The sequence below is a fragment of the Malus domestica genome, chromosome 11 (assembly GCF_042453785.1).
Source record: "Malus domestica chromosome 11, GDT2T_hap1".
In the NCBI taxonomy this organism is placed as follows: domain Eukaryota; kingdom Viridiplantae; phylum Streptophyta; class Magnoliopsida; order Rosales; family Rosaceae; genus Malus; species Malus domestica.
Window position 1 is genome coordinate 36,917,011 of NC_091671.1, and position 19,291 is coordinate 36,936,301.

Below are 19,291 nucleotides of genomic sequence, written 5' to 3' on the forward strand. Positions count from 1 at the left end.
ATTGGCGACGGAATCGAACGACGCTTGCAGCGATGACCGTGCTGATTTCTTTGGGCTTCTCAAATTTGTTTGGGTTTATAAGAGAGAGGAGTGAAGGAGAGAGGAAAGAGAGAGAGAGAGGGAGAGAGTGACGACATGGCGAGAAAAGATGAGAAAGAGAGGGGGAGGGCAGAGGGAAGATGCGAGCAACATAGCAAAAGAATTAAACACCATTTCTCCCTGGAATTTCATTGCTTTTGGCTTTTGAATTCAAGCAATGCATGAACGAGTGTACACACACACACACGCACATTTATATAAGCTGAAAACAAAAGAATTAAACACCACAACCTTCATTGAACAGAATGTAAAACAAGTTTACATAAGTATACCTATCGGGAACCGAATCTGTGGAAAGTTTTTGTAAAACGGAACACGAAGGAAAGTAAGATACCCGGATGAAAACACAGAAAGCACACTTAGTAGAATTATACCCAACACCCTCTAGGCATACAAGAAATAATGGCATGGCTAAAAATGAATAATGAGTGATACTGATTGAACTAAACTGAGGTAATCTAAGCATATATCACCTAATATGGATGGCGGAGGTTTTACCGAGCTCTATAACTGAAATTGGCTTACACCTTCTTGTTTGGTTCAAAGACGTACTTGATCAGCGACTCCTTGATTGGCAGCAACTCGGGGAACTCTTTCTTCAACTTGGATGCATCCATTTCATTGTTGCTTCGAGCTGCAACTATAACCTTGGCTTGCTCTTCGAGTGTGAAGTTAGCCCATGTGAACTTTGGGTCAATGTATTGCTTGTACATCTCCAGGATCTCATTATGGCTTACGACACCAGGGTTTGTGAAGTTCCATATGCCCCTCAAGTTCCGCTTTGCCATCTCAATAGAAATGGGTATTAACTCATCCAAGATGGTCATGCTGTTAGGAATGTTTACCACTTTGTTATAACGAGAGATCTTGGTAATGAAGTTGCGAGGGTTGTTCAGGTCAGATGAGATGGGCATCCGAACTCTGAGAGTGCAGACGTTGTCGAATTCTTTCAAGAGCTCCTCAACCTGATTAAAAATAAATGACAAACGTAAGACTTGAGAAGAGGAAGAATAAAGAAAAGAGCATAAAACCAAGAACTCTCAGTGAAATGTACCATGGCCTTGGTTTTTGAGTAGTAAGAACCATGGAAATTGGGTGTGTCCTCTTCCTTGAACCCAATTCCTGAACCTTCTGGATGTTTAGCATCATATTCAAATATACACCCAGTAGCATAGTTCATCATCAGGAGTCCATGCTCTCTGCAAACATCTGCCAAGGTCAAGGTTCCAGCAACATTGACTCGAATTGTTTCTGCTTTATGAGATTCGCACCAATCAACATTAGGTCTACCAGTCAGACCAGCAGCATTGAACACATGGGTTGGCTTGACATTCTGAATATCTGCCAAGAGCGATGAGCGATCCTCAAGACGCCCTTTTCCATATTCATAAGGAATCCCTTGTTTTTCACATAACTTCCCAAGTACACCCCCAATCCAACCAGTCCTACCATAGATCAAGAACTTATAGGGAGGTTTACGAGGAGAGCCACTGGCTTTGGAAGGTGGAACCAACATTCGGGGATTACTTGAGACAAAAGATTCAGATTTGCCCTCTTCAGACTCTTCCGAGAGTCTCTCAATCCCACCAGGCATCATCAGCATTCGAGGATGAGGGAGCAGAGCCCCAGATACATCACCCCACCAATTAGGATTCTGAGTGTACCATTCTATAGTCTTCTTCAACCCATCTTGCCACTGGGTGCGCTCTGACCACCCCAAAATCTTCAGCTTCTCATCATCTAGGAAATACCTCTGATCATTGAAAGGTCTGTTTTCAACAAACTTGATGTTTGTCTCCGGGTCAATTGAGAAAAGTCTGCATATATCCTTGGCCACATCGATAACTCTCCTTTCCCTCTTTGTTCCAATATTGTAGACATGTCCAATCTCTCCTTTGTGAAGAATGAGCTCAAAAGCCTCAGCAACATCCTCACAAAATAGATAGCTTCTCACGTTAGAACCATCCCCGTGAATGGGCAGAGGCTTCCCTTGCATGGCCAACAGAATGAACTTCGGAATCAATTTTTCAGGAAATTGATTTGGTCCATAGACATTGTTTCCACGGGTAGTTATAACAGGCAATCCATATGATCTGCCATATGCCATAACAAGCATTTCCGCTCCCGCTTTTGTTGCAGAGTATGGATTTGTTGGGAGAAGTTGAGATGCTTCATGGTTTCCCACAACAGCATCTTCATCAGTCTCACCATAGACCTCATCTGTGCTGACATGGATGAACCTCTTGATTTGTCCAGTAACTTTGCATGCTTCTAGGAGAACATGGGTGCCATAGATGTTGTTCTTTGTGAACTCAAAGCTGTTACCAAAGGAGTTGTCGACATGGGTCTGGGCAGCAAAATGCATTATGGTATCGATCGACTCAGTGATGAGTAGATAGTTGACAAGGTCAGCACTGGCAATGTCCCCCTTAACAAACTTGAAATTGGGTGATGATTTGGAGGGAAGGAGGTTTTTCAGATTTGAACAATAGTCAAGCTTGTCAAGCACAACAATCTTGTAGCCAGGGTAACTGCGGATGAGCCGGTTGGCAACATGAGATGCGATGAAGCCAGCAGCCCCAGTTATGAGGATGTTCTTGGGGGTATATGAACCCATGTTGGAAAACGTCTAAATATCAAACATTAGAAAACTACAATGAGAACCGAAGCTAAAACAATATACCAATACATACCAAAATACATAAACTACTGAAAATCAACAATGGAGCTAGAAGGACATGTAAAGCAAACTTTCCATTTATCCCATAACCCTCGGTAAAACGACATTATCACGACACTGTAAACAATAGGAAACAGATAATTCAAATGACAGATCACCTTAGTTTATAACAAAACAGAGCTACCAAAATTACATATAAAGTTTCTAATTTGGTGATTAAAAGCGCAAAGTTGCCAAATCAAGTACACCGTATACAGCCAATTTCTTAGAAAGGACTCATCAATATCTTAAAAAGTTACCAACACCTCATTATATACTAAGGATTAACTTTTCTTTTATGTTTTTTCCTTCCCCTACAAGCAAGTAAACATGCCCGAATCGGTATCAAACAGAAGCAAGACCACAACACATCACAAAAACATTCACTGAATCCTATCACATCTAACAGAACCGATACATCAAATTTCAGATCATGCATATTCAGAAACAAATGAAAACATCAAATCATCCAACCCATTTGGACTAAACACGCAAACATCAGAATCTCATCCCCATTCATGACAACCCATTTCTCGTTTCACAGATCCCAGATCAAAATTGAGCAATGCCATGTTAGTAAATCAAAGCTTAATAGCAAACCCAACACTCAAATTCTACATATTTATCACAGATCTAACGATTCAAAAGTACCCAAATCACAAATATCACAACCAAAGCAGTGATCCAATACTTTGTCCACATGAAATGTAACAAAAAAAATTGCAGAAAAGATAGTAATAAGCTTACTTAAAGATTTAGCTTCGGTCAAGATCGACCAACCCAGATAGAGAAATTCAGAGACGAAGCCTCAGGAGGCAAGCGATGAGAGAGAGAGAGAGAGAGAGAGAGAGAGAGAGAGAGAGAGAGAGATTCAGGCAGAGAAACTAGAGAGAGAAAAATGGCCACCGATTCATTTGTGAAAGAAAGAGGGTGCAGAGCCTCTGTATGTATATATACGCCCTCTGTAAATCTTAGAAACAGTTAAGGAGAGCCGTATAAGAGACCGAATGACTGAAATGCCCTCCGACGGTTGAGCAAATTACAACGGCACGCGTTTTGCGGGCCCGCCTCTTTTGTAGGGGTAGGCTGGGCGCAAATTTTGGTTTGCAAGTCAGAATTTTGATCTTATGACGTCAAGATCATGGGGTATTTTGGTCTTACCAGGTGAACTTCTTGACAACACCCAATCAAATTTCGCCGCGTGTTTTACGCTAAGGTTTTATTAACTGTCGTCAACTAATGTAAGTAGAATGTTATTGACAGTTATTCACGCGTCAATCGGTTGTTTAAAACTACCATAATCTTTCATCATAAGATTTTTTTTGTTCGCTTGACTCTTGTTTTATTTTCAAGATGAGGGTATTTGAAATTTTTTGACATGCTTCGTTGGTGTTTTTTTCGTCCACATTTTGAAATAATCTAGAATTCAAATTTCAAGTCTTACCAGGTGAACTTCTTGACAACACCCAATCAAATTTCGACGCGTGTTTTACGCTAAGGTTTTATTAACTGTTGTCAACTAATGTAAGTAGAATGTTACTGACAGTTATTCACGCGTCAATCGGTTGTTTAAAACTACCATAATCTTTCATCATAAGATTTTTTTTGTTCGCTTGACTCTTGTTTTATTTTCAAGATGAGGGTATTTGAAATTTTTTGACATGCTTCGTTGGTGTTTTTTCGTCCACATTTTGAAATAATCTAGAATTCAAATTTCAAAGCGGGTAAAATACTAACCACAATTGCACATGCGCTAAAACCGTTGTCGAAAACTGAAGTTTTTTCAATCATAAACGTACCATGACATGATTTTATTGTTATTTTCCCTCTTTCCTTCCAATTTTGATGGAAAAGATATTTGAAATCTTTGGATATGCTAGCACAAAAAGGTTAATGCCTAATTAAAGGCGAACAAATAAGATTGAGATTACTTGTGACCATATTAAGGTTGCATTTGGATAGGTTATATTAATTTTTTTTTAATATTTGATATTATATATGTAGATCTTACAATAGAATAATCATAACAATTTGATTTGAATTCGCAATTAGCGAGAATCGATTTTAAAATCTTTTATTTATAAGTAAAGATTTGACAAAGAGATTATATTATTAGTACTGTTGATTAAATGAATGTGGACTATAACTGATGGTGGCTAATAAAACTGGATTTATATCGAATTTTCTCATGTAATAGCTGTTCACACAAGAGTATATTCTGGCTGTCAAACAATATGGTAGCTAAGTAATGCGTAAGCACTTACCAGGAATTAATCATCATACTATATATTATTCAATCATCTCTAATTTTCTGGGTTGTAAAGTACCGACCTAAAAGATCACACATTCTAATATTCTAAACATGTTCACATTCTAATATTCTAAACATGTGCATATGTTGGAAGTTAACGTATATAAGAAGTAAGTTACGTGTGGAATGAGTGAAATAGTTCCGAACTTTGGTGGAAAGTGGAAAGTTTTTTTATTTTTTTAGATCGTGTTCTTAACAATTATTATGTTTTAACTTTTACAGAATTCAAGCGTATGTGGATTTTTTATTTCCAGAGACATTCTTTATTAATAGTCTATCAAAAACATGTTACACTGGGTTTTACATGTTTAAAATGAAAAACTGTTATATAAAACGTTACTAACAGCATCTCTAAATGAGATGTTAAAATTCTAGGTGGAATGTCACGGTCTATATTTGACATCAAAAATCTCTCAAACCGAAATATTATTTGCTAACTAAATTTGAAGGCTTTGTGATTTGGAGTCAAATTTGACATCAATGTCTAATTTATTTTTAATTCATTTTAATGGTGGGTCCCTTATTCTACTAGCATTTCAACCAATAAAAATTTTGTTTCAACATTTTTTTAATAACTACAACTATTTAAAACTCCATTTAAATAATAAAATAATATTTGATAATTCGACTGAATAAGTACAAAATTTGACATAAGGCTTCAGAGTAATACATCAACCATCATTAGTAATTTAACTCTTATAATTTGACATCTCCTTTAAAGATGATCTAAATAAGTCATAATGGTCTTTAATTATTATTGTCTCACGAGAGGTACCTATTGCACCGAAAGAAATTACATGCAGCACATATAAGTCACGTGAAAAATAAAGGCGCATACCAAACAGAGATATGTGTCTTTTGCTCTTTTTCCCTTATGCCTAGCTAACTCGAAAGGAATAATGTTAGCTAACCACTCTATATGTGGGGTTTGCCCTAGTAGTGCGATAAGACACATTGTCATCATGCAGAAGTTGAGAAAAATGCTTGTTAAGTACTAGTAATTATTCATTTTACACTCAAGTTCGATTTTTTCTCTGCATAGTTTTAATAAATTTAGAATAAAATAGCCACTTAATACTACGGTTTAATGATATTCCTTTTCATTTGTAAGTGAAAGTGAGAGGTCTTAGGTTTGATTCTCGTCAAAAATGAATTTGAACCACATTATTGTTAACCCATTGTGAGGCTAAGTCCACCCCCTCCTTTTAGTGTAGATAATAAGGAAAACTAATGAAAAATGACTTGAAAGCTTTGAGTTTTAACCATAAGAACAAAATAAAGGGTAAAGTGAATAATACCATGATTGATTTTTTATGTAAAAATGTGGTTTTTTTGTTAAAGTGAACAGTATTAAGAGCTTTTCGTCAAGATTCCCATAATAATATCGTTTGATTAAAAAAAAATATTTAGGATAAAATACCGCGTGTATGAAAAATAGAGTACTATAATTATTCCAGTAAGTCTTAATAATTGAGGATTTTGAAATCAAAGGAATCTTCTAGTAGAGCTGAATCTCAAAAGAGAGACAATCTTCAGGCATACAAGTATGCACCAACATCAGAGAGTTTATTTTTGTATCTTGATTGGCATTCGGTAGCCACCAACTACGCAAGCATGGTCACGTTCAAATGGCTCAAGTGTCACCCTTTGTTTAGGCTTCACCTGTTCTGCCGTCATTCTTTCCACTTCAAGTTCATAAACTTTCTCAGCAGGTAGAGTGGAGTCTATGCAATTTGCCTGGAAAAATGCAGAACAAAATATAAACCCAATCCTTTTACGCTGATTAATAAGAACCAAATACTTCAGATTTTCTTCCTGAACTAGTTCCCCAATGCCGGTTTGCTCCCTAAACTTTTAATTGGACCAATTTCCTCGCTAAACTACTATAAATGCTAATTTCCCCCATTCGTCATGTTCAACCACATTCCATCTAATTTTTTGTCCATACGTGCATGCCAATAATTTATTAGCTTACTAAAATGTGACAATTTTTAACAAAAAGTTATTCGACATATATATAGTTAAAGTGGCCATTTATAAAAGTTTTGGTCTAAAGTTCAGTCACTGGGAAATTATAGGTAATGGGGTACATGTTCAAGGGTGAAAACCGGCAGAATAGCCTAAAAAGATAAGTTGAAACAGTATATTAGCAGTTTTGAGAACAACAATAAGGGCAACACAAACCTTGATTGACATCAAACAACAACCTCCTATTTTGAGGAAATATTTTGCATTCAAACCTAAAATCCTTGCCTGCAAAGAAAGGATTAAATAGCAAAGCGGACTTTCGGGGGAAATAACAAAAAAAAAAAAACTATTTATAATACAATAAAAATAAAGTAATTCATCCTCCCCACCATCTCTGTGAGCTTTAACAGAATGGAGGAATCGAATTAAGCAATATATAAATTTAAGTTGACATTCCAGTGTTCTACCTCTAACCTTGGAAGCATGCATGCACTGTAAGTTATAAAGTGAATTAAGCCAAGATCTTCTAACTTCGTGATTTTCAGATATGCATTAGATGGAAAAATACAATAAACAATCAAGCGTACCTTGATCCATGATGGCAAATGCTATAAGATCCTAATCAGTTTCAGTCGGCGGTGGAGAAAGTAGTTGTTCTCTCTTGCCTTATATATATGGTGCACATACCCATTTAATGTGCACTTTGGACAGAAACACGATTAGAGCATTTGTCATTGATAATTGCTCAAAAGTGCATGTCTAATGCTCTTTCATTATACCCGTTAAGTAATTTTTCTAGTAATTTATCGAAATTGTGATGTAATGTTGGTCAATGATGAGTGCATATCTTATTTCACCTTGGATGTTACATTTTCTGATAATATGTTGGATTTAAATGAAAGGAATTATATGACTTTCTGTTGTTATGGTCAGGCTAATGAATTGGACCAAAATCATGTCATAAATCCTTTGTTTTAATTTAATCAGTTGGTCTAAATTAGTTTGAGTGCCTTATGACATCGGTTGAAGTGTATAGTTCACATATTGCGGTTTACAATATACATGAGGATTGATATTCATTTTATCTTGATCTTTTTGTCAGGTCACTTATTGGAATTTTTTAGAAGATAAACGGTGAGATGAAGAAAGGAAGATGGGGCTGTCTGCAACGAGTTAACCCAAGAGGCAAAGATAATAAATTGGTGATTAAGCTTGTCATGTTATGGAAAGAAAATGAAACAGACATGGGAAGGCAAAGAACAAGGAACGGCTAAGTTATAATTGGCTTAATAATGGGGTTGATAAATGATCATTATTCAAGAGGGATATGGGGGTTGGCTGCGCAGCAGCTCAGTATAACCATTCCCATTTTTATGTTTTTGGTGGAGTTTTGCTCTTTCATAATTTTAGATTTTTTTCTTATTCTATTTTAGTTTATGGAGAACTAATCTCTCTAGCTAAAGCTAGAGGAGAAACCTCTATTACGATTATGTAGTTTTATTATTTCAATTTTATTTCGGAATTTCAATGTCAAATTTTATGTTGTGGATGTCAATGCAATTTCTGATTTATTCTATATTTGGATTGATGAATGTTGGTCATGATTCATAGGTTTAATCATGTTTTTCCTATAGTTTTGTTTCACTGTTTCACATTCATGCTTTTAATGGATTGAATAAATTAGTAGATTGGTACGATTTCGACGGAATAATTTCTTAATATTTCGTTGCCTAGGTACAAATTATATTTGGGATTATTTCTACGCTTGGTTGTTTATTGTATTTCCGCATCTAATGCTTATGTTAAAATCATGAAGTTCGAAGATCTTGGCTTAATTCAATTTATAACTTGCATGCACATGCAAGGCTAGAAATACACACACACACACACACACCAAGTAGATCAATGTGAAAATCATGAAGTTCGAAGATTTTGGCTTAATTCAATTTATAACACACACACCAAGTAGATCAATGTGAAAATCATGAAGTTCGAAGATTTTGGCTTAATTCAATTTATAACTTACATGCACATGCAAGGCTAGAAATATACAGATCTTAAATTTTATGAAATTGTTGAAAATCAGTGCATAAATGAGGTAAAAATAATTCATAACCAACTACGATTAGCAACTCAATGTTAGAATCACTCTTAATTGATTGCTTAATGGTGTCCCTGAGTACACCACATGCTTAATTGATATATATTAAAACAACTCAAAACCGAGAATTTATCGACAGGTCAGTAATTATGTCACATGACTAACTGTCAGTACAATAAAAATGGGCAACGTCTACAAGTAGTTATTGCTAAAAATGTGACAAAAAATTAAAAAAAATGTAAAGAAAAGTAAAAAAAGTTGTCACACTCAAAAAAAAGAAAAAGAAAAGAAATTGGTATATTAAACTTAATTGTTCACCAAAAAAAAACTAAATTTGTCCTTATTTGAGTTTCAGTATGAAAAAAAAAAAAAAAACACACACACACATATGATGATCAACTCAAATTAGCATCAGACACTCAGTATGTATTGGATCTCCCCTTCATTATTTATTGAATAAACGGGAATTCCTGAGTACATCACATGCTAGAGACGAAAATAATTCAAGCTTTGAAAATCAGCAATTTCGTGCCACAATCCACAGGTAAACTTTGAAAAATGTTTCAAATTATTTGAAAGAGCATTAAAAAAGTTTACCTACTACAGCTCAAATATTAGTTGACAAAAACAAATTATTTACGTAAAATTTGATCTTGTAAAGGACTGTTTCATATCAATTTTTTGTTTTCATTTTTGTATAAACTAAAACTAAAAAATAATAAAAAAGTATCTTTCAATTGAAAATTGCTACCATAAAGTTTTTAGTTTAAAAACAAAGGACAAAAAAAAAATTTCAAATAGACCCTAAATAATTTGGAATGTTGGTTTAGCAAATGCAACATATGGCTAATGAAAAACCCTTGTGCGAACTATGCCGTATCTGCAAGATTGTTACCATGAGAAAGCACTCAGTATGAAAATTAAAACAGTAATTCTGTGCTACAAATAAAACAATGAATTGGTGATTCTGTGTATAGAAAAACCTGATCAGGCTGAGCAACATCTGTAAATATGACATCTACCACGCTGACAAGCATCCGATATCTTGCTGGGTGTCTTGCGTCTTCAATAATTGGTATGACATTAGTTCTCTTCTTTGCCATGTTTACCAAGTCCCTACCACTCCTAGGGGAAAATTCGACCGCATACACCACTCCAGTCTATGAAGAAGAACGAACGAGAGATATATATTGGAACATACAAATGCATGATGTTTATTTTGAAGTGTTAATAGTAAACTGCTTGTTAATTCATGGTAAACAATTAGAGCGTTTGGTCGGGATAGGCTTACAGGTCCAACGATGTCGGATACATGAGAAACAGAGGTTCCTGAAGCAGCTCCTAGGTAGAGAACTCGAGCTCCCGGTTTCTTGATATCAAGTAATTATACACAATTAATCAATTATACGTATAAATTAAATTTATAGAAATAACAAAGATAACTATGATATTTGAGGGTGTGATTCATTATGTTGTAATTATCATAAAATTTGCTAGACATGTGTATAAGATATTGTACAAGATAGAGGAACTCACAATCCCAATGATGTCAATGCCCGCCAAGATTGCAGCTCCCAGCTTTGAACGAAACGGGTTCCAAACCCTATATTCCACCTTGGTTCCATCTTCATTCTGAATAATATTACAAAAATAAATAGTAATTACAACCAATTCTCTATACAAAAAATAATAATTGTATACTCTGCAGACAATGTTGTTTTATATAATGCAACATATATAAACTAAAAGGGGTTAATTAGGCCATCAAACTTAATTAATTAAAATGTTTTGTATTCATGTTTTCAAATAAATAAAAAGAAGAAACTTGCATGTAAAGGCATACTGCAAAGTTTTACAAATTAAGGGGAGTTTCATACAATATTGAACAGGTGATCGAGAAGAAAGCTGCATGTAAAGGTATACTCAAAGGCCACAGACGTGCAAAAGGTGGAGTAACACATCAATTTCTGAGCCCTTTAAAAAAATTCATCCTCCTCTATATTACATGAGTATAAATTTTCTAACAAAAAAGTTTTTGCTTAAAAAGAAAAATCATCATCATATGATTTTATCTATAGTACAATTGATTAAGTGGAGTCTATATTTAATATTAATTTCCACTCTTCTCTAGCAATAAAAGACTTGTGTATTACTTCCTTCCATTTTTTTGTAGCAATAAAAAACTAACTTGAGCTTCTTCCACAAACATAGTGTATTTTCATCTTTTTTTTCAGTCGTGCTCCTTTTTTTGTGGAAGAACCCTAATTATAATTTCATGACAACCGGAGATTATTCAATTAGTAAAAGTGAGATGTTGATTTCAATTAAGTTTGAATATTGATTGTTGAATTCTGATGAATATATTGTTCAAAAAATTATTATTATTTAAATAAGGAGGGCCTTTTTGTTGGATTCGCAGCGGGACGACCCTGCATATGTATGTACTCAACTGTTCACAGAGCAGAATAACATAGCAACTATATTGTATTGTCCATATAGTGAACAGGTATTGAGCATTGACCACATAGTATTGTTTATAGGTATACATGGTACCATACAGGGAATACGAGAGCACGTACTATACATCGATCCTAGTTCGTCTACAACGGAGTTGGGATGTGTAAGAAGGGTCACATATACATATAATATTAAGAAGAATATTGAACAGATATGTATATAGTACAAACCTTTTTCTCGGGTACATTGCATAAACTTCTTATGAAATTAGAAGATCTGAATCATCAATTCTGTCTATATATTAAAAATAAAAAATAAAAACAATCAACTAACCTGAACGGAGATGCGCTTCTCATTATAAACAGATTCACCAGGGACCATGTTTTTAGTGACGAGAGCATCGCCTTTAATAGACGTATGTTTGAAAACCCCTTCATGCACACCATATGGGGTGATAATTCCTTTGTTTCCACCTCCACCAGGTGCTGGCCGTCTTCTGCGGTCACCAGGATGTGGTCTTCTGAAGTCACCAGGAGGTCTTCTGAAGTCACCAGGAGGTGGTCTTCTGCGGACACCAGGAGGTGGTACTCTGCGGACACCAGGAGGTGGTACTCTGCGGACACCAGGAGGGGGTACTCTGCGGACACCAGGAGGGGGTACTCTGCGGACACCAGGAGGCGGTCCTCTGCGGACACCAGGAGGTGCAGCAAGGCCTCTGCGGGCAACACGAGCAGCACCACTACAACCTATATTATATTCAATCCAAAATCCAAGAAGCATAGGATAATCATTAATCTAGAGTAGATAGTTTTATTCATACAAAGACATTCATTCAGTGCTAAGGAAGAAAAGCCGACTACATGTTGAATATGAAATATCACATACCTAGCTACATAGCATTATAGCATTATAGCAACAATTAAACATGCACAAGCAGAGCCCGCACACATATATTTAAAACTCTTCAAACAAATTAGGGTTTAGTCAGTTTTGGAGGTCTTAAGTCCGAATCATTATTGACAAAAACAAAATGGTACAGATTTCATAATATACACAAATAATACTATAACAGCAAAAGACATAGGTGTCGGTGCGATTAAATTCATGCAATAGACAACCTGAAACATGAATTTATATGCAGGTAAATGTAGACCGAGCCGAGGCGATGAAAATATAAGTGATAATATCATAATACCTCTTGGAGTTGTCATTGTTAAGGCAAACTGGGATTAGTAAGAAAGCAAGGAGAATGCGATCAAATTGAGAGAGGAGGTGGAAGTTGACACAGAGCGCTTTTGGGTTTAGGGTTTCTCGGAAAGGGAGTGTATATAGAGTTTCCTGCTAGTGGGAGTTCAGCTACGGCCCAAGGGAATTTCGTGGGTAGAGGGAATTTCGTGTTACGGACAACTTAGGGTTCAAATTTAAGCCCATAAAGAAAAATAAAATAAAAAATGCCCAAAGAGGCGACGGTTCATGGCAACGTTATCTAAAGAAATTGAATGGGTGCCTCTCGCACAAAGAGGCAACAGTCATACAATTTTTCTTCTTCTAGACGTCACCACACCGGCTAGGTGGTGCATTAGCCTTCCCCTAATAAGACCGAGGTGAGAAGTATAACCTTCTATTAGAACGTCTTTGTAGATATGACGTCATTACTTTTTTTATTAGAAAATCATTTTCGGATTAAACTAGTATATACATTATCATCTCTTTAAGATATAAAACTATTTTTATTACTTTCATTTTCTAAAGCAATATTCTTTTTTTTAATATGCTTGTTTGAAACTAATAATCCTTGTCGATTGGCAATACGTTACCAGTCTCATTCATCTTCCAAACACAATAAAACCAACAATCGCTATAAATCAAATCAACACACATCACTCTCTTCCAAATCAGATAGATTATCGCAATTAAAAATCAAAAGCATGCAGTACTATTTTCATTATATACGATGATGTGATACTTAAGCGGGTATTTATGTATAGCTTTAGCCAGGTTGCGACGTGCTGAAGTGAAAGGCTGAAAGTGATCGTGTTGAAGAGAATTGCATCCCTTCACGGCATCTTTACAACTGCATGGATGCATGCATGCATCATGGTGTACCTAAAATTAACTCAAAGAATATATATATATATACACACACATATAAATGGGTAATACTAGAGAGATTAAATTTTCAAACGAAATTTGCAAACTTAATAATATGTCACTAATATGAAATAAGCACGTTAAGCAACACTTAAGTAATAATTTAATTATTAACAACCACATCATTAGTTTACAAAATTTAGTTTGGAAATTCATTCTCCCTAGAGAGACTAAATTTGTAGACTACATTTTGTAAACTAAATGACATGGAAGTTGATGATTGTATTAGTACTTAAGTGTTGATTAACGTGCTTATTTCTTATTAATGACACATCATTTGGTTTGCAAATTTAGTCTACCTAATATTACTCATTATATATATGGATTAGGATTTGAGGATACATATTTTTTACACACTTTGTGACTTCCATTTTATAGGGTTCATTTTGTAATGTATATCATCATCCGAACCGTCTATATTTTAAAACATCATCCATAGTTTATCCTTAAAAAAATTAGACAAATTTTGTTTTCAGCCTAAATTATGGAGTACTCTATCAACCACATGCTTCTCCTTTTCTTTTAAGGAAAACTAATGAAAATGGCTTGAAAACTTTGAGTTTTAACGATAAGGACAAAATAAAGGGTAAAGTGAATAGTACCAGGATTGACTTTTTAGTGTAAAAATGTGGTTTTTCGTTAAAGTGAACAATACCGGGAGTTTTTCGTTAAAGTTCCCTTTCTTTTAATCATTAATTTAATAGCTACATGGAATCGATCCCATGAAACATGTATTTATAAAGTTTCTGGTGAATTTCGATTTAAATAATTTTTTTAATTGTTTTAGTTGTTGGATTTATTTTTCGCCTTAGATTTATTTTTATTTTTTTTTACTGCTAGATTTGAACATAGTCGATTTCAGCCGTTGGATTTAATGTATTAAATTTTTTAAAATTAAATAGGTTTGAATTTGGACCGCTAGATCAATTAACGACCCAAAAATTAAAATCTTCATTGAAAAAGAGTCGTTGGGCTCATTTTGTGTGGCCGACATGCTCGTTAGGAGCGGGCCCCACTTCCTGTCAGCCCTTGAGTGTCTCACACTCAGGGCACATCGCCTTGTTGTGACCTCCACTTTTCGGGCGCATCCACGCTCATAAGGTAGGCCATCCTTTTTAACCCCGGGTAGAATTGTGTGTTAAATTTGCCCAAAGTTTAGGTTTTAACCAAAACTTGTTTTAGGCTCAACCATTAGAGAATGATTGGGTTAGTTTAAAACCTAAATTTTAAGTTTTAACTCAAAGGTTGAAGATGGTCTAATTAAAAAACATATTAGGCATATATATAGCACTTTATTATGAGGAGGAAAGAAACTACGTTTATATTTTATACATTCTAGTGCGGATTTGATCTTCACTAACTTTTTTCTTAACAATTAACAATTCATTGTTGATTTAGCTAATTTGGCACATAATTAGAGTTAATATTGTATTAAGTTTAGTAATTTTTCTTTTTTAATTGTTTTTTCTTTATAAGCTTTTTTTATTAAGCTTTATTGTTTAAAAAAAAACATAATCTATATACTATGCCATGTTGAAGTACTTGTTGGTTTTGTTTTGTTTTTTTTTTTTTTTGGGAAACTACTTGTTGGTTTTGTTTGGTGGCAAATAAGTAGATTACACCAAGCTTTTGAAAAAGCACCAAACTATTTTTCCTTCATCACCTCCTATACTTTTTTGAAAATATCTGATCTAAGCAAAGCAAAAATAAATAAAGTACTAGAACAAATAATGAGATATTTGTCGATTTTTCTCTCGAACTTACAAGGAGCTGCCAATTTTCCACTCAACTTTAATTTTAGTCATTGCTCCTTGAGTTTTTAATTTTTTTATAATTGGACAATTTCTTCCATGAACTTTAATTTTAGCCAATTACCCCATAAACTTTTTTTTTTGAAGATCCCCATAAACTATTATAATTGACCAATTTCTTCTCTTAACTTTAATTGTATAGTTGCAAAATGGTAATTTTATTCCTAATGCGGACAGTATTGTTTTTTTTTCTTCTTCTCTTCTGCCAGTTCACTCTACATTTTTCATTTGAATTACTCATGAATGTTAATCAAGGATAGTTGAAAATCCAATGATCTTACTGTCTTAGGTAAAACTTTGACAATCATATTTATAACCTTGATAATTGAAACCCTAAAATTCTTTTAGATTGAACACCATTTTAAATAACCCATAATTCAGTCTCTCAATTCCCCCAACATATATCTTTCGAATCCAGATTCAGTCTAAATATTAACCACGATCTGATCCATGTTCATGATATGTCATGATGGAAGTGTCGAATGGGGGGAGTATGTAGGATCTTTTGGCACCAGAGACATCTTTTGGGTTGCATGCCTAATGCGATTTTTCCTTCGGTGCGACCGGGTTCGCGTACAGGACTTCTTCTCACCGTCTGATTTGATCAAGCGCCTGAAATTGATTGGTTTGGTGACCGGTTGTGTAGAGTGTTAAATTACCCAAAGAATGAAATTGCTAAGTAGGAAGTTCTGGGTAGATCAAAAAAAAAAAAATTATTTAAAAAAAAATGATTGGAAGTTTAATTTTTTAGATTAAATTTGTAAATCATATGATGTCTCATTAATAAAAAACAATACGTTAATAAAAACTTTAATTAACAACAATCACGTCATTTGATTTAAAATTTGACCTAAGTTGTTGATTTGGGTACCATTATCCATAAAAAAAAAATTATGGAACCCAGATGCACCGAAAACGGCATATAATGTGCATATTCTTTTGTTGCTGATACGACTCAAATATAATAGTACCTTAAACATATAGTCATGATACATGTGATTGGGGCGGCCCACCCGTGTCAGCTCTTGTTCAAATTAACACTTTCCATCCATAGTTCTCAACGTGGGTAAAAGATACCGTAAGTATGACATGAAAGAGATTTTTATAAGGAAAACTAATGAAAATAGCTTAAAAACTTTGAGTTTTAATGATAAGGACAAAATAAAAGGTAAAGTGAATAGTAGCAGGTTTGACTTTTTAGTGTAAAAATATGGTTTTTCGTTAAAATGAACAGTACCGTGAGCTTTTCGTTAAAACTAAAGATGAGGATGCCAAATCATGACATACATTCTGTTTTTAATTACCTACTTGTAATGTGCTATGTGTACAAGTTAGTTAGAGAGGTTATTAGTTGTTATTGTTGTTATGACTATAAATACCATACTCATGTAATTATTTTGTTAAGTAATGAAATTGTAATATTTCAGAAAGATATTTCTGAAGCAAATGGGTATTTCGCATTAAGAAACGGCCTGATGGTTCTGTTGACAGATACAAGGCCCGATTAGTTGCCAAGGGCTTTCACCAACAACAAGGTCTGGATTATCAAGAAACCTTTAGCCCTGTAGCTAAACCAGTCACTATTCGGATTCTGTTAACTGTCGCAGTTCAGTATAATTGGTTTCTAAATCAGATTGACATCAGTAATGCATTTCTTCATGGTGACTTACAAGAAGAGGTGTTTGTGCAACAACCTCCTGGTTTTACTGATTCTAATCTGCCAAATCATGTGTGTAAACTCAACAAGTCTCTATATGGCCTTAAACAGGCTCCTCGGGCATGGTTTGATAAACTCTTTCAAGCTCTCAAGTCCTTTGGTTTTACTCAATCTTGTTCTGATGCATCTCTCTTTGTCATCAAAGATCCTGTTCTAGTTATAGTATTGGTTTATGTGGATGACATCTTGATCAGTGGTCCCGATCCGACAGTGTGCCAGCAGTTTATTCAGAAACTTGGGTCTCTGTTTCCAGTCAAGGACTTAGGTCCTTTTCACTATTTTTTGGGGTTGGAAGTTCAACGCTCATCCAAAGGATTATTTCTTCATCAAAGCAAATATCTTCTGGATTTGCTTCAGAAAACCAAAATGGGCGGTGCCAAGCCATGTTGTACTCCTCTTGGCACTACTAAACTGGATCACAGTGGCATTCCTCTCTCCAATCCCACTGAATATCGATCCCTGGTTGGTGCCTTACAGTATTTGACTTGGACTAGGCCTGATATCTCTTTTGCTGTCAATCAAGTATGCCAATTCATGCATACTCCCGCTGATCTTCATCTGCAAGCTGCTAAAAGGATTATCCGATTCCTCAAAGCCACCTCTGATCATGGTTTATGGTTTTAGACAAGTTCTCTTAATCTTTCTGCATTCTCTGATGCCGATTGGGCTGGTTGTTTATTTGATCGTCGTTCCACCAGCGGCTTTTGCGTATATCTTGGCACAAACTTAATCAGCTGGAGTGCTAAGAAGCAGCCTACAATGGCTAGATCCTCCACTGAAGTTGAATATCGATCTCTGGCCCATACTGCTGCTGAACTTACATGGATCTGTAAGGTGTTTCATGATTTTGGTTTTCCCTTATCTTCCAAACCTACAATCTGGTGTGATAACATATCTGCTATCTCTCTTGCCTCCAATCCTGTCTTTCATGCTCGAACAAAGCATGTTGAGATATATTATCATTACATTCGAGAGTTGGTTCTTGCTAATCTGCTTCAAGTTCGGTATGTGTGTACTGAAGACCAAATTGCTGATATTCACACTAAATCTTTGACCAAGAACTGGTTTCTTCTTCTTCAATCCAAGCTATCTCTTGGAACTCCAACTTCTTCCAAGCTCAGCTTGAGGGGGTGTAAAGATGAGGATGCCAAATCATGACATACATTCTGTTTTTAATTACCTACTTGTAATGTGCTATGTGTACAAGTTAGTTAGAGAGGTTATTAGTTGTTATTGTTGTTATGACTATAAATACCATACTCATGTAATTATTTTGTTAAGTAATGAAATTGTAATATTTCAGAAAGATATTTTCCTCTCAGTTTCTATAAAAACTCCCATTTTTTTGTGTTAGAAACACAAGAAGGTTACGTGTTTTCTTATATTAGGTCGAAAAAAATAAGTGTGATACTAATATATTAAATTCATAGAAATTACACTTTTATAGTGGACCGAAACATTTAATTATGATACCAATATATTAAACTCATAGAAATTACACTTTTATAGTGGACTGAAACATTTAATTATGATACCAATATTTGAATTTACACTAGTGTAACAATAATGTTAGATGTATAAAACTCAAGTTGCTTGATTTCTGTATGCAGGCATCACATTCATTCAAATTAACATGGAACGCATAATGTACACAATAAGCCTACTATATAATATGACGATTGATGATTGAATTCAGTTTGTGACATGGTGGCGGCGGGTGCTTTGAAGTGAGGGAGAAAGAGGAGTTGAGAGAAGAGAGGAAGGGGAAGAGATAGTTGGGGAAAGGAAGAGCAAGACTTGGAACTAAGTCGACGGTTGGATTTGTACCAACGGATGAGATCAATTCGTCAGGAGGATCCCCACGAGATTGATTCAAAGAGGCTATAAGTCCCTATATTTATATCTTGTATATTATATAATGCGACGATTGTTGAAATTTTTTCTTTAAATCATTAAA

At 34.9% G+C, this 19,291-nt stretch overlaps 2 protein-coding genes across 3 annotated transcripts; both read right to left on the reverse strand.

Annotated features, from left to right (window-relative positions):
* Positions 1–316: 316 nt before the first annotated feature.
* LOC114819667 (trifunctional UDP-glucose 4,6-dehydratase/UDP-4-keto-6-deoxy-D-glucose 3,5-epimerase/UDP-4-keto-L-rhamnose-reductase RHM1-like) lies at positions 317–3,794 on the reverse strand. The gene is made up of 3 exons (XM_029089123.2): positions 3,566–3,794; positions 1,154–2,728; positions 317–1,064 (listed from the first exon to the last, which is right to left on the reverse strand). Exons 2-3 carry the CDS (start codon positions 2,714–2,716, stop codon positions 621–623), a joined length of 2,007 nt encoding a protein of 668 aa, XP_028944956.1. The 5' UTR covers positions 2,717–2,728; positions 3,566–3,794; the 3' UTR covers positions 317–620.
* Positions 3,795–6,499: 2,705 nt separating this feature from the next.
* Positions 6,500–12,993, reverse strand: LOC103419076 (rRNA 2'-O-methyltransferase fibrillarin 1-like). Of its 2 annotated transcripts, XM_029089124.2 has the most exons (7): positions 12,851–12,991; positions 11,989–12,401; positions 10,735–10,830; positions 10,490–10,567; positions 10,182–10,358; positions 7,314–7,382; positions 6,500–6,866 (listed from the first exon to the last, which is right to left on the reverse strand). In XM_029089124.2, exons 1-7 carry the CDS (start codon positions 12,864–12,866, stop codon positions 6,696–6,698), a joined length of 1,020 nt encoding a protein of 339 aa, XP_028944957.1. In that variant the 5' UTR covers positions 12,867–12,991; the 3' UTR covers positions 6,500–6,695. The 2 variants fall into 2 exon arrangements, with proteins under 2 accessions (XP_028944957.1, XP_028944958.1); XM_029089125.2 differs by lacking the exon at positions 7,314–7,382 and having other exon boundaries at positions 12,851–12,993.
* Between the last annotated feature and the right edge of the window lie 6,298 nt (positions 12,994–19,291).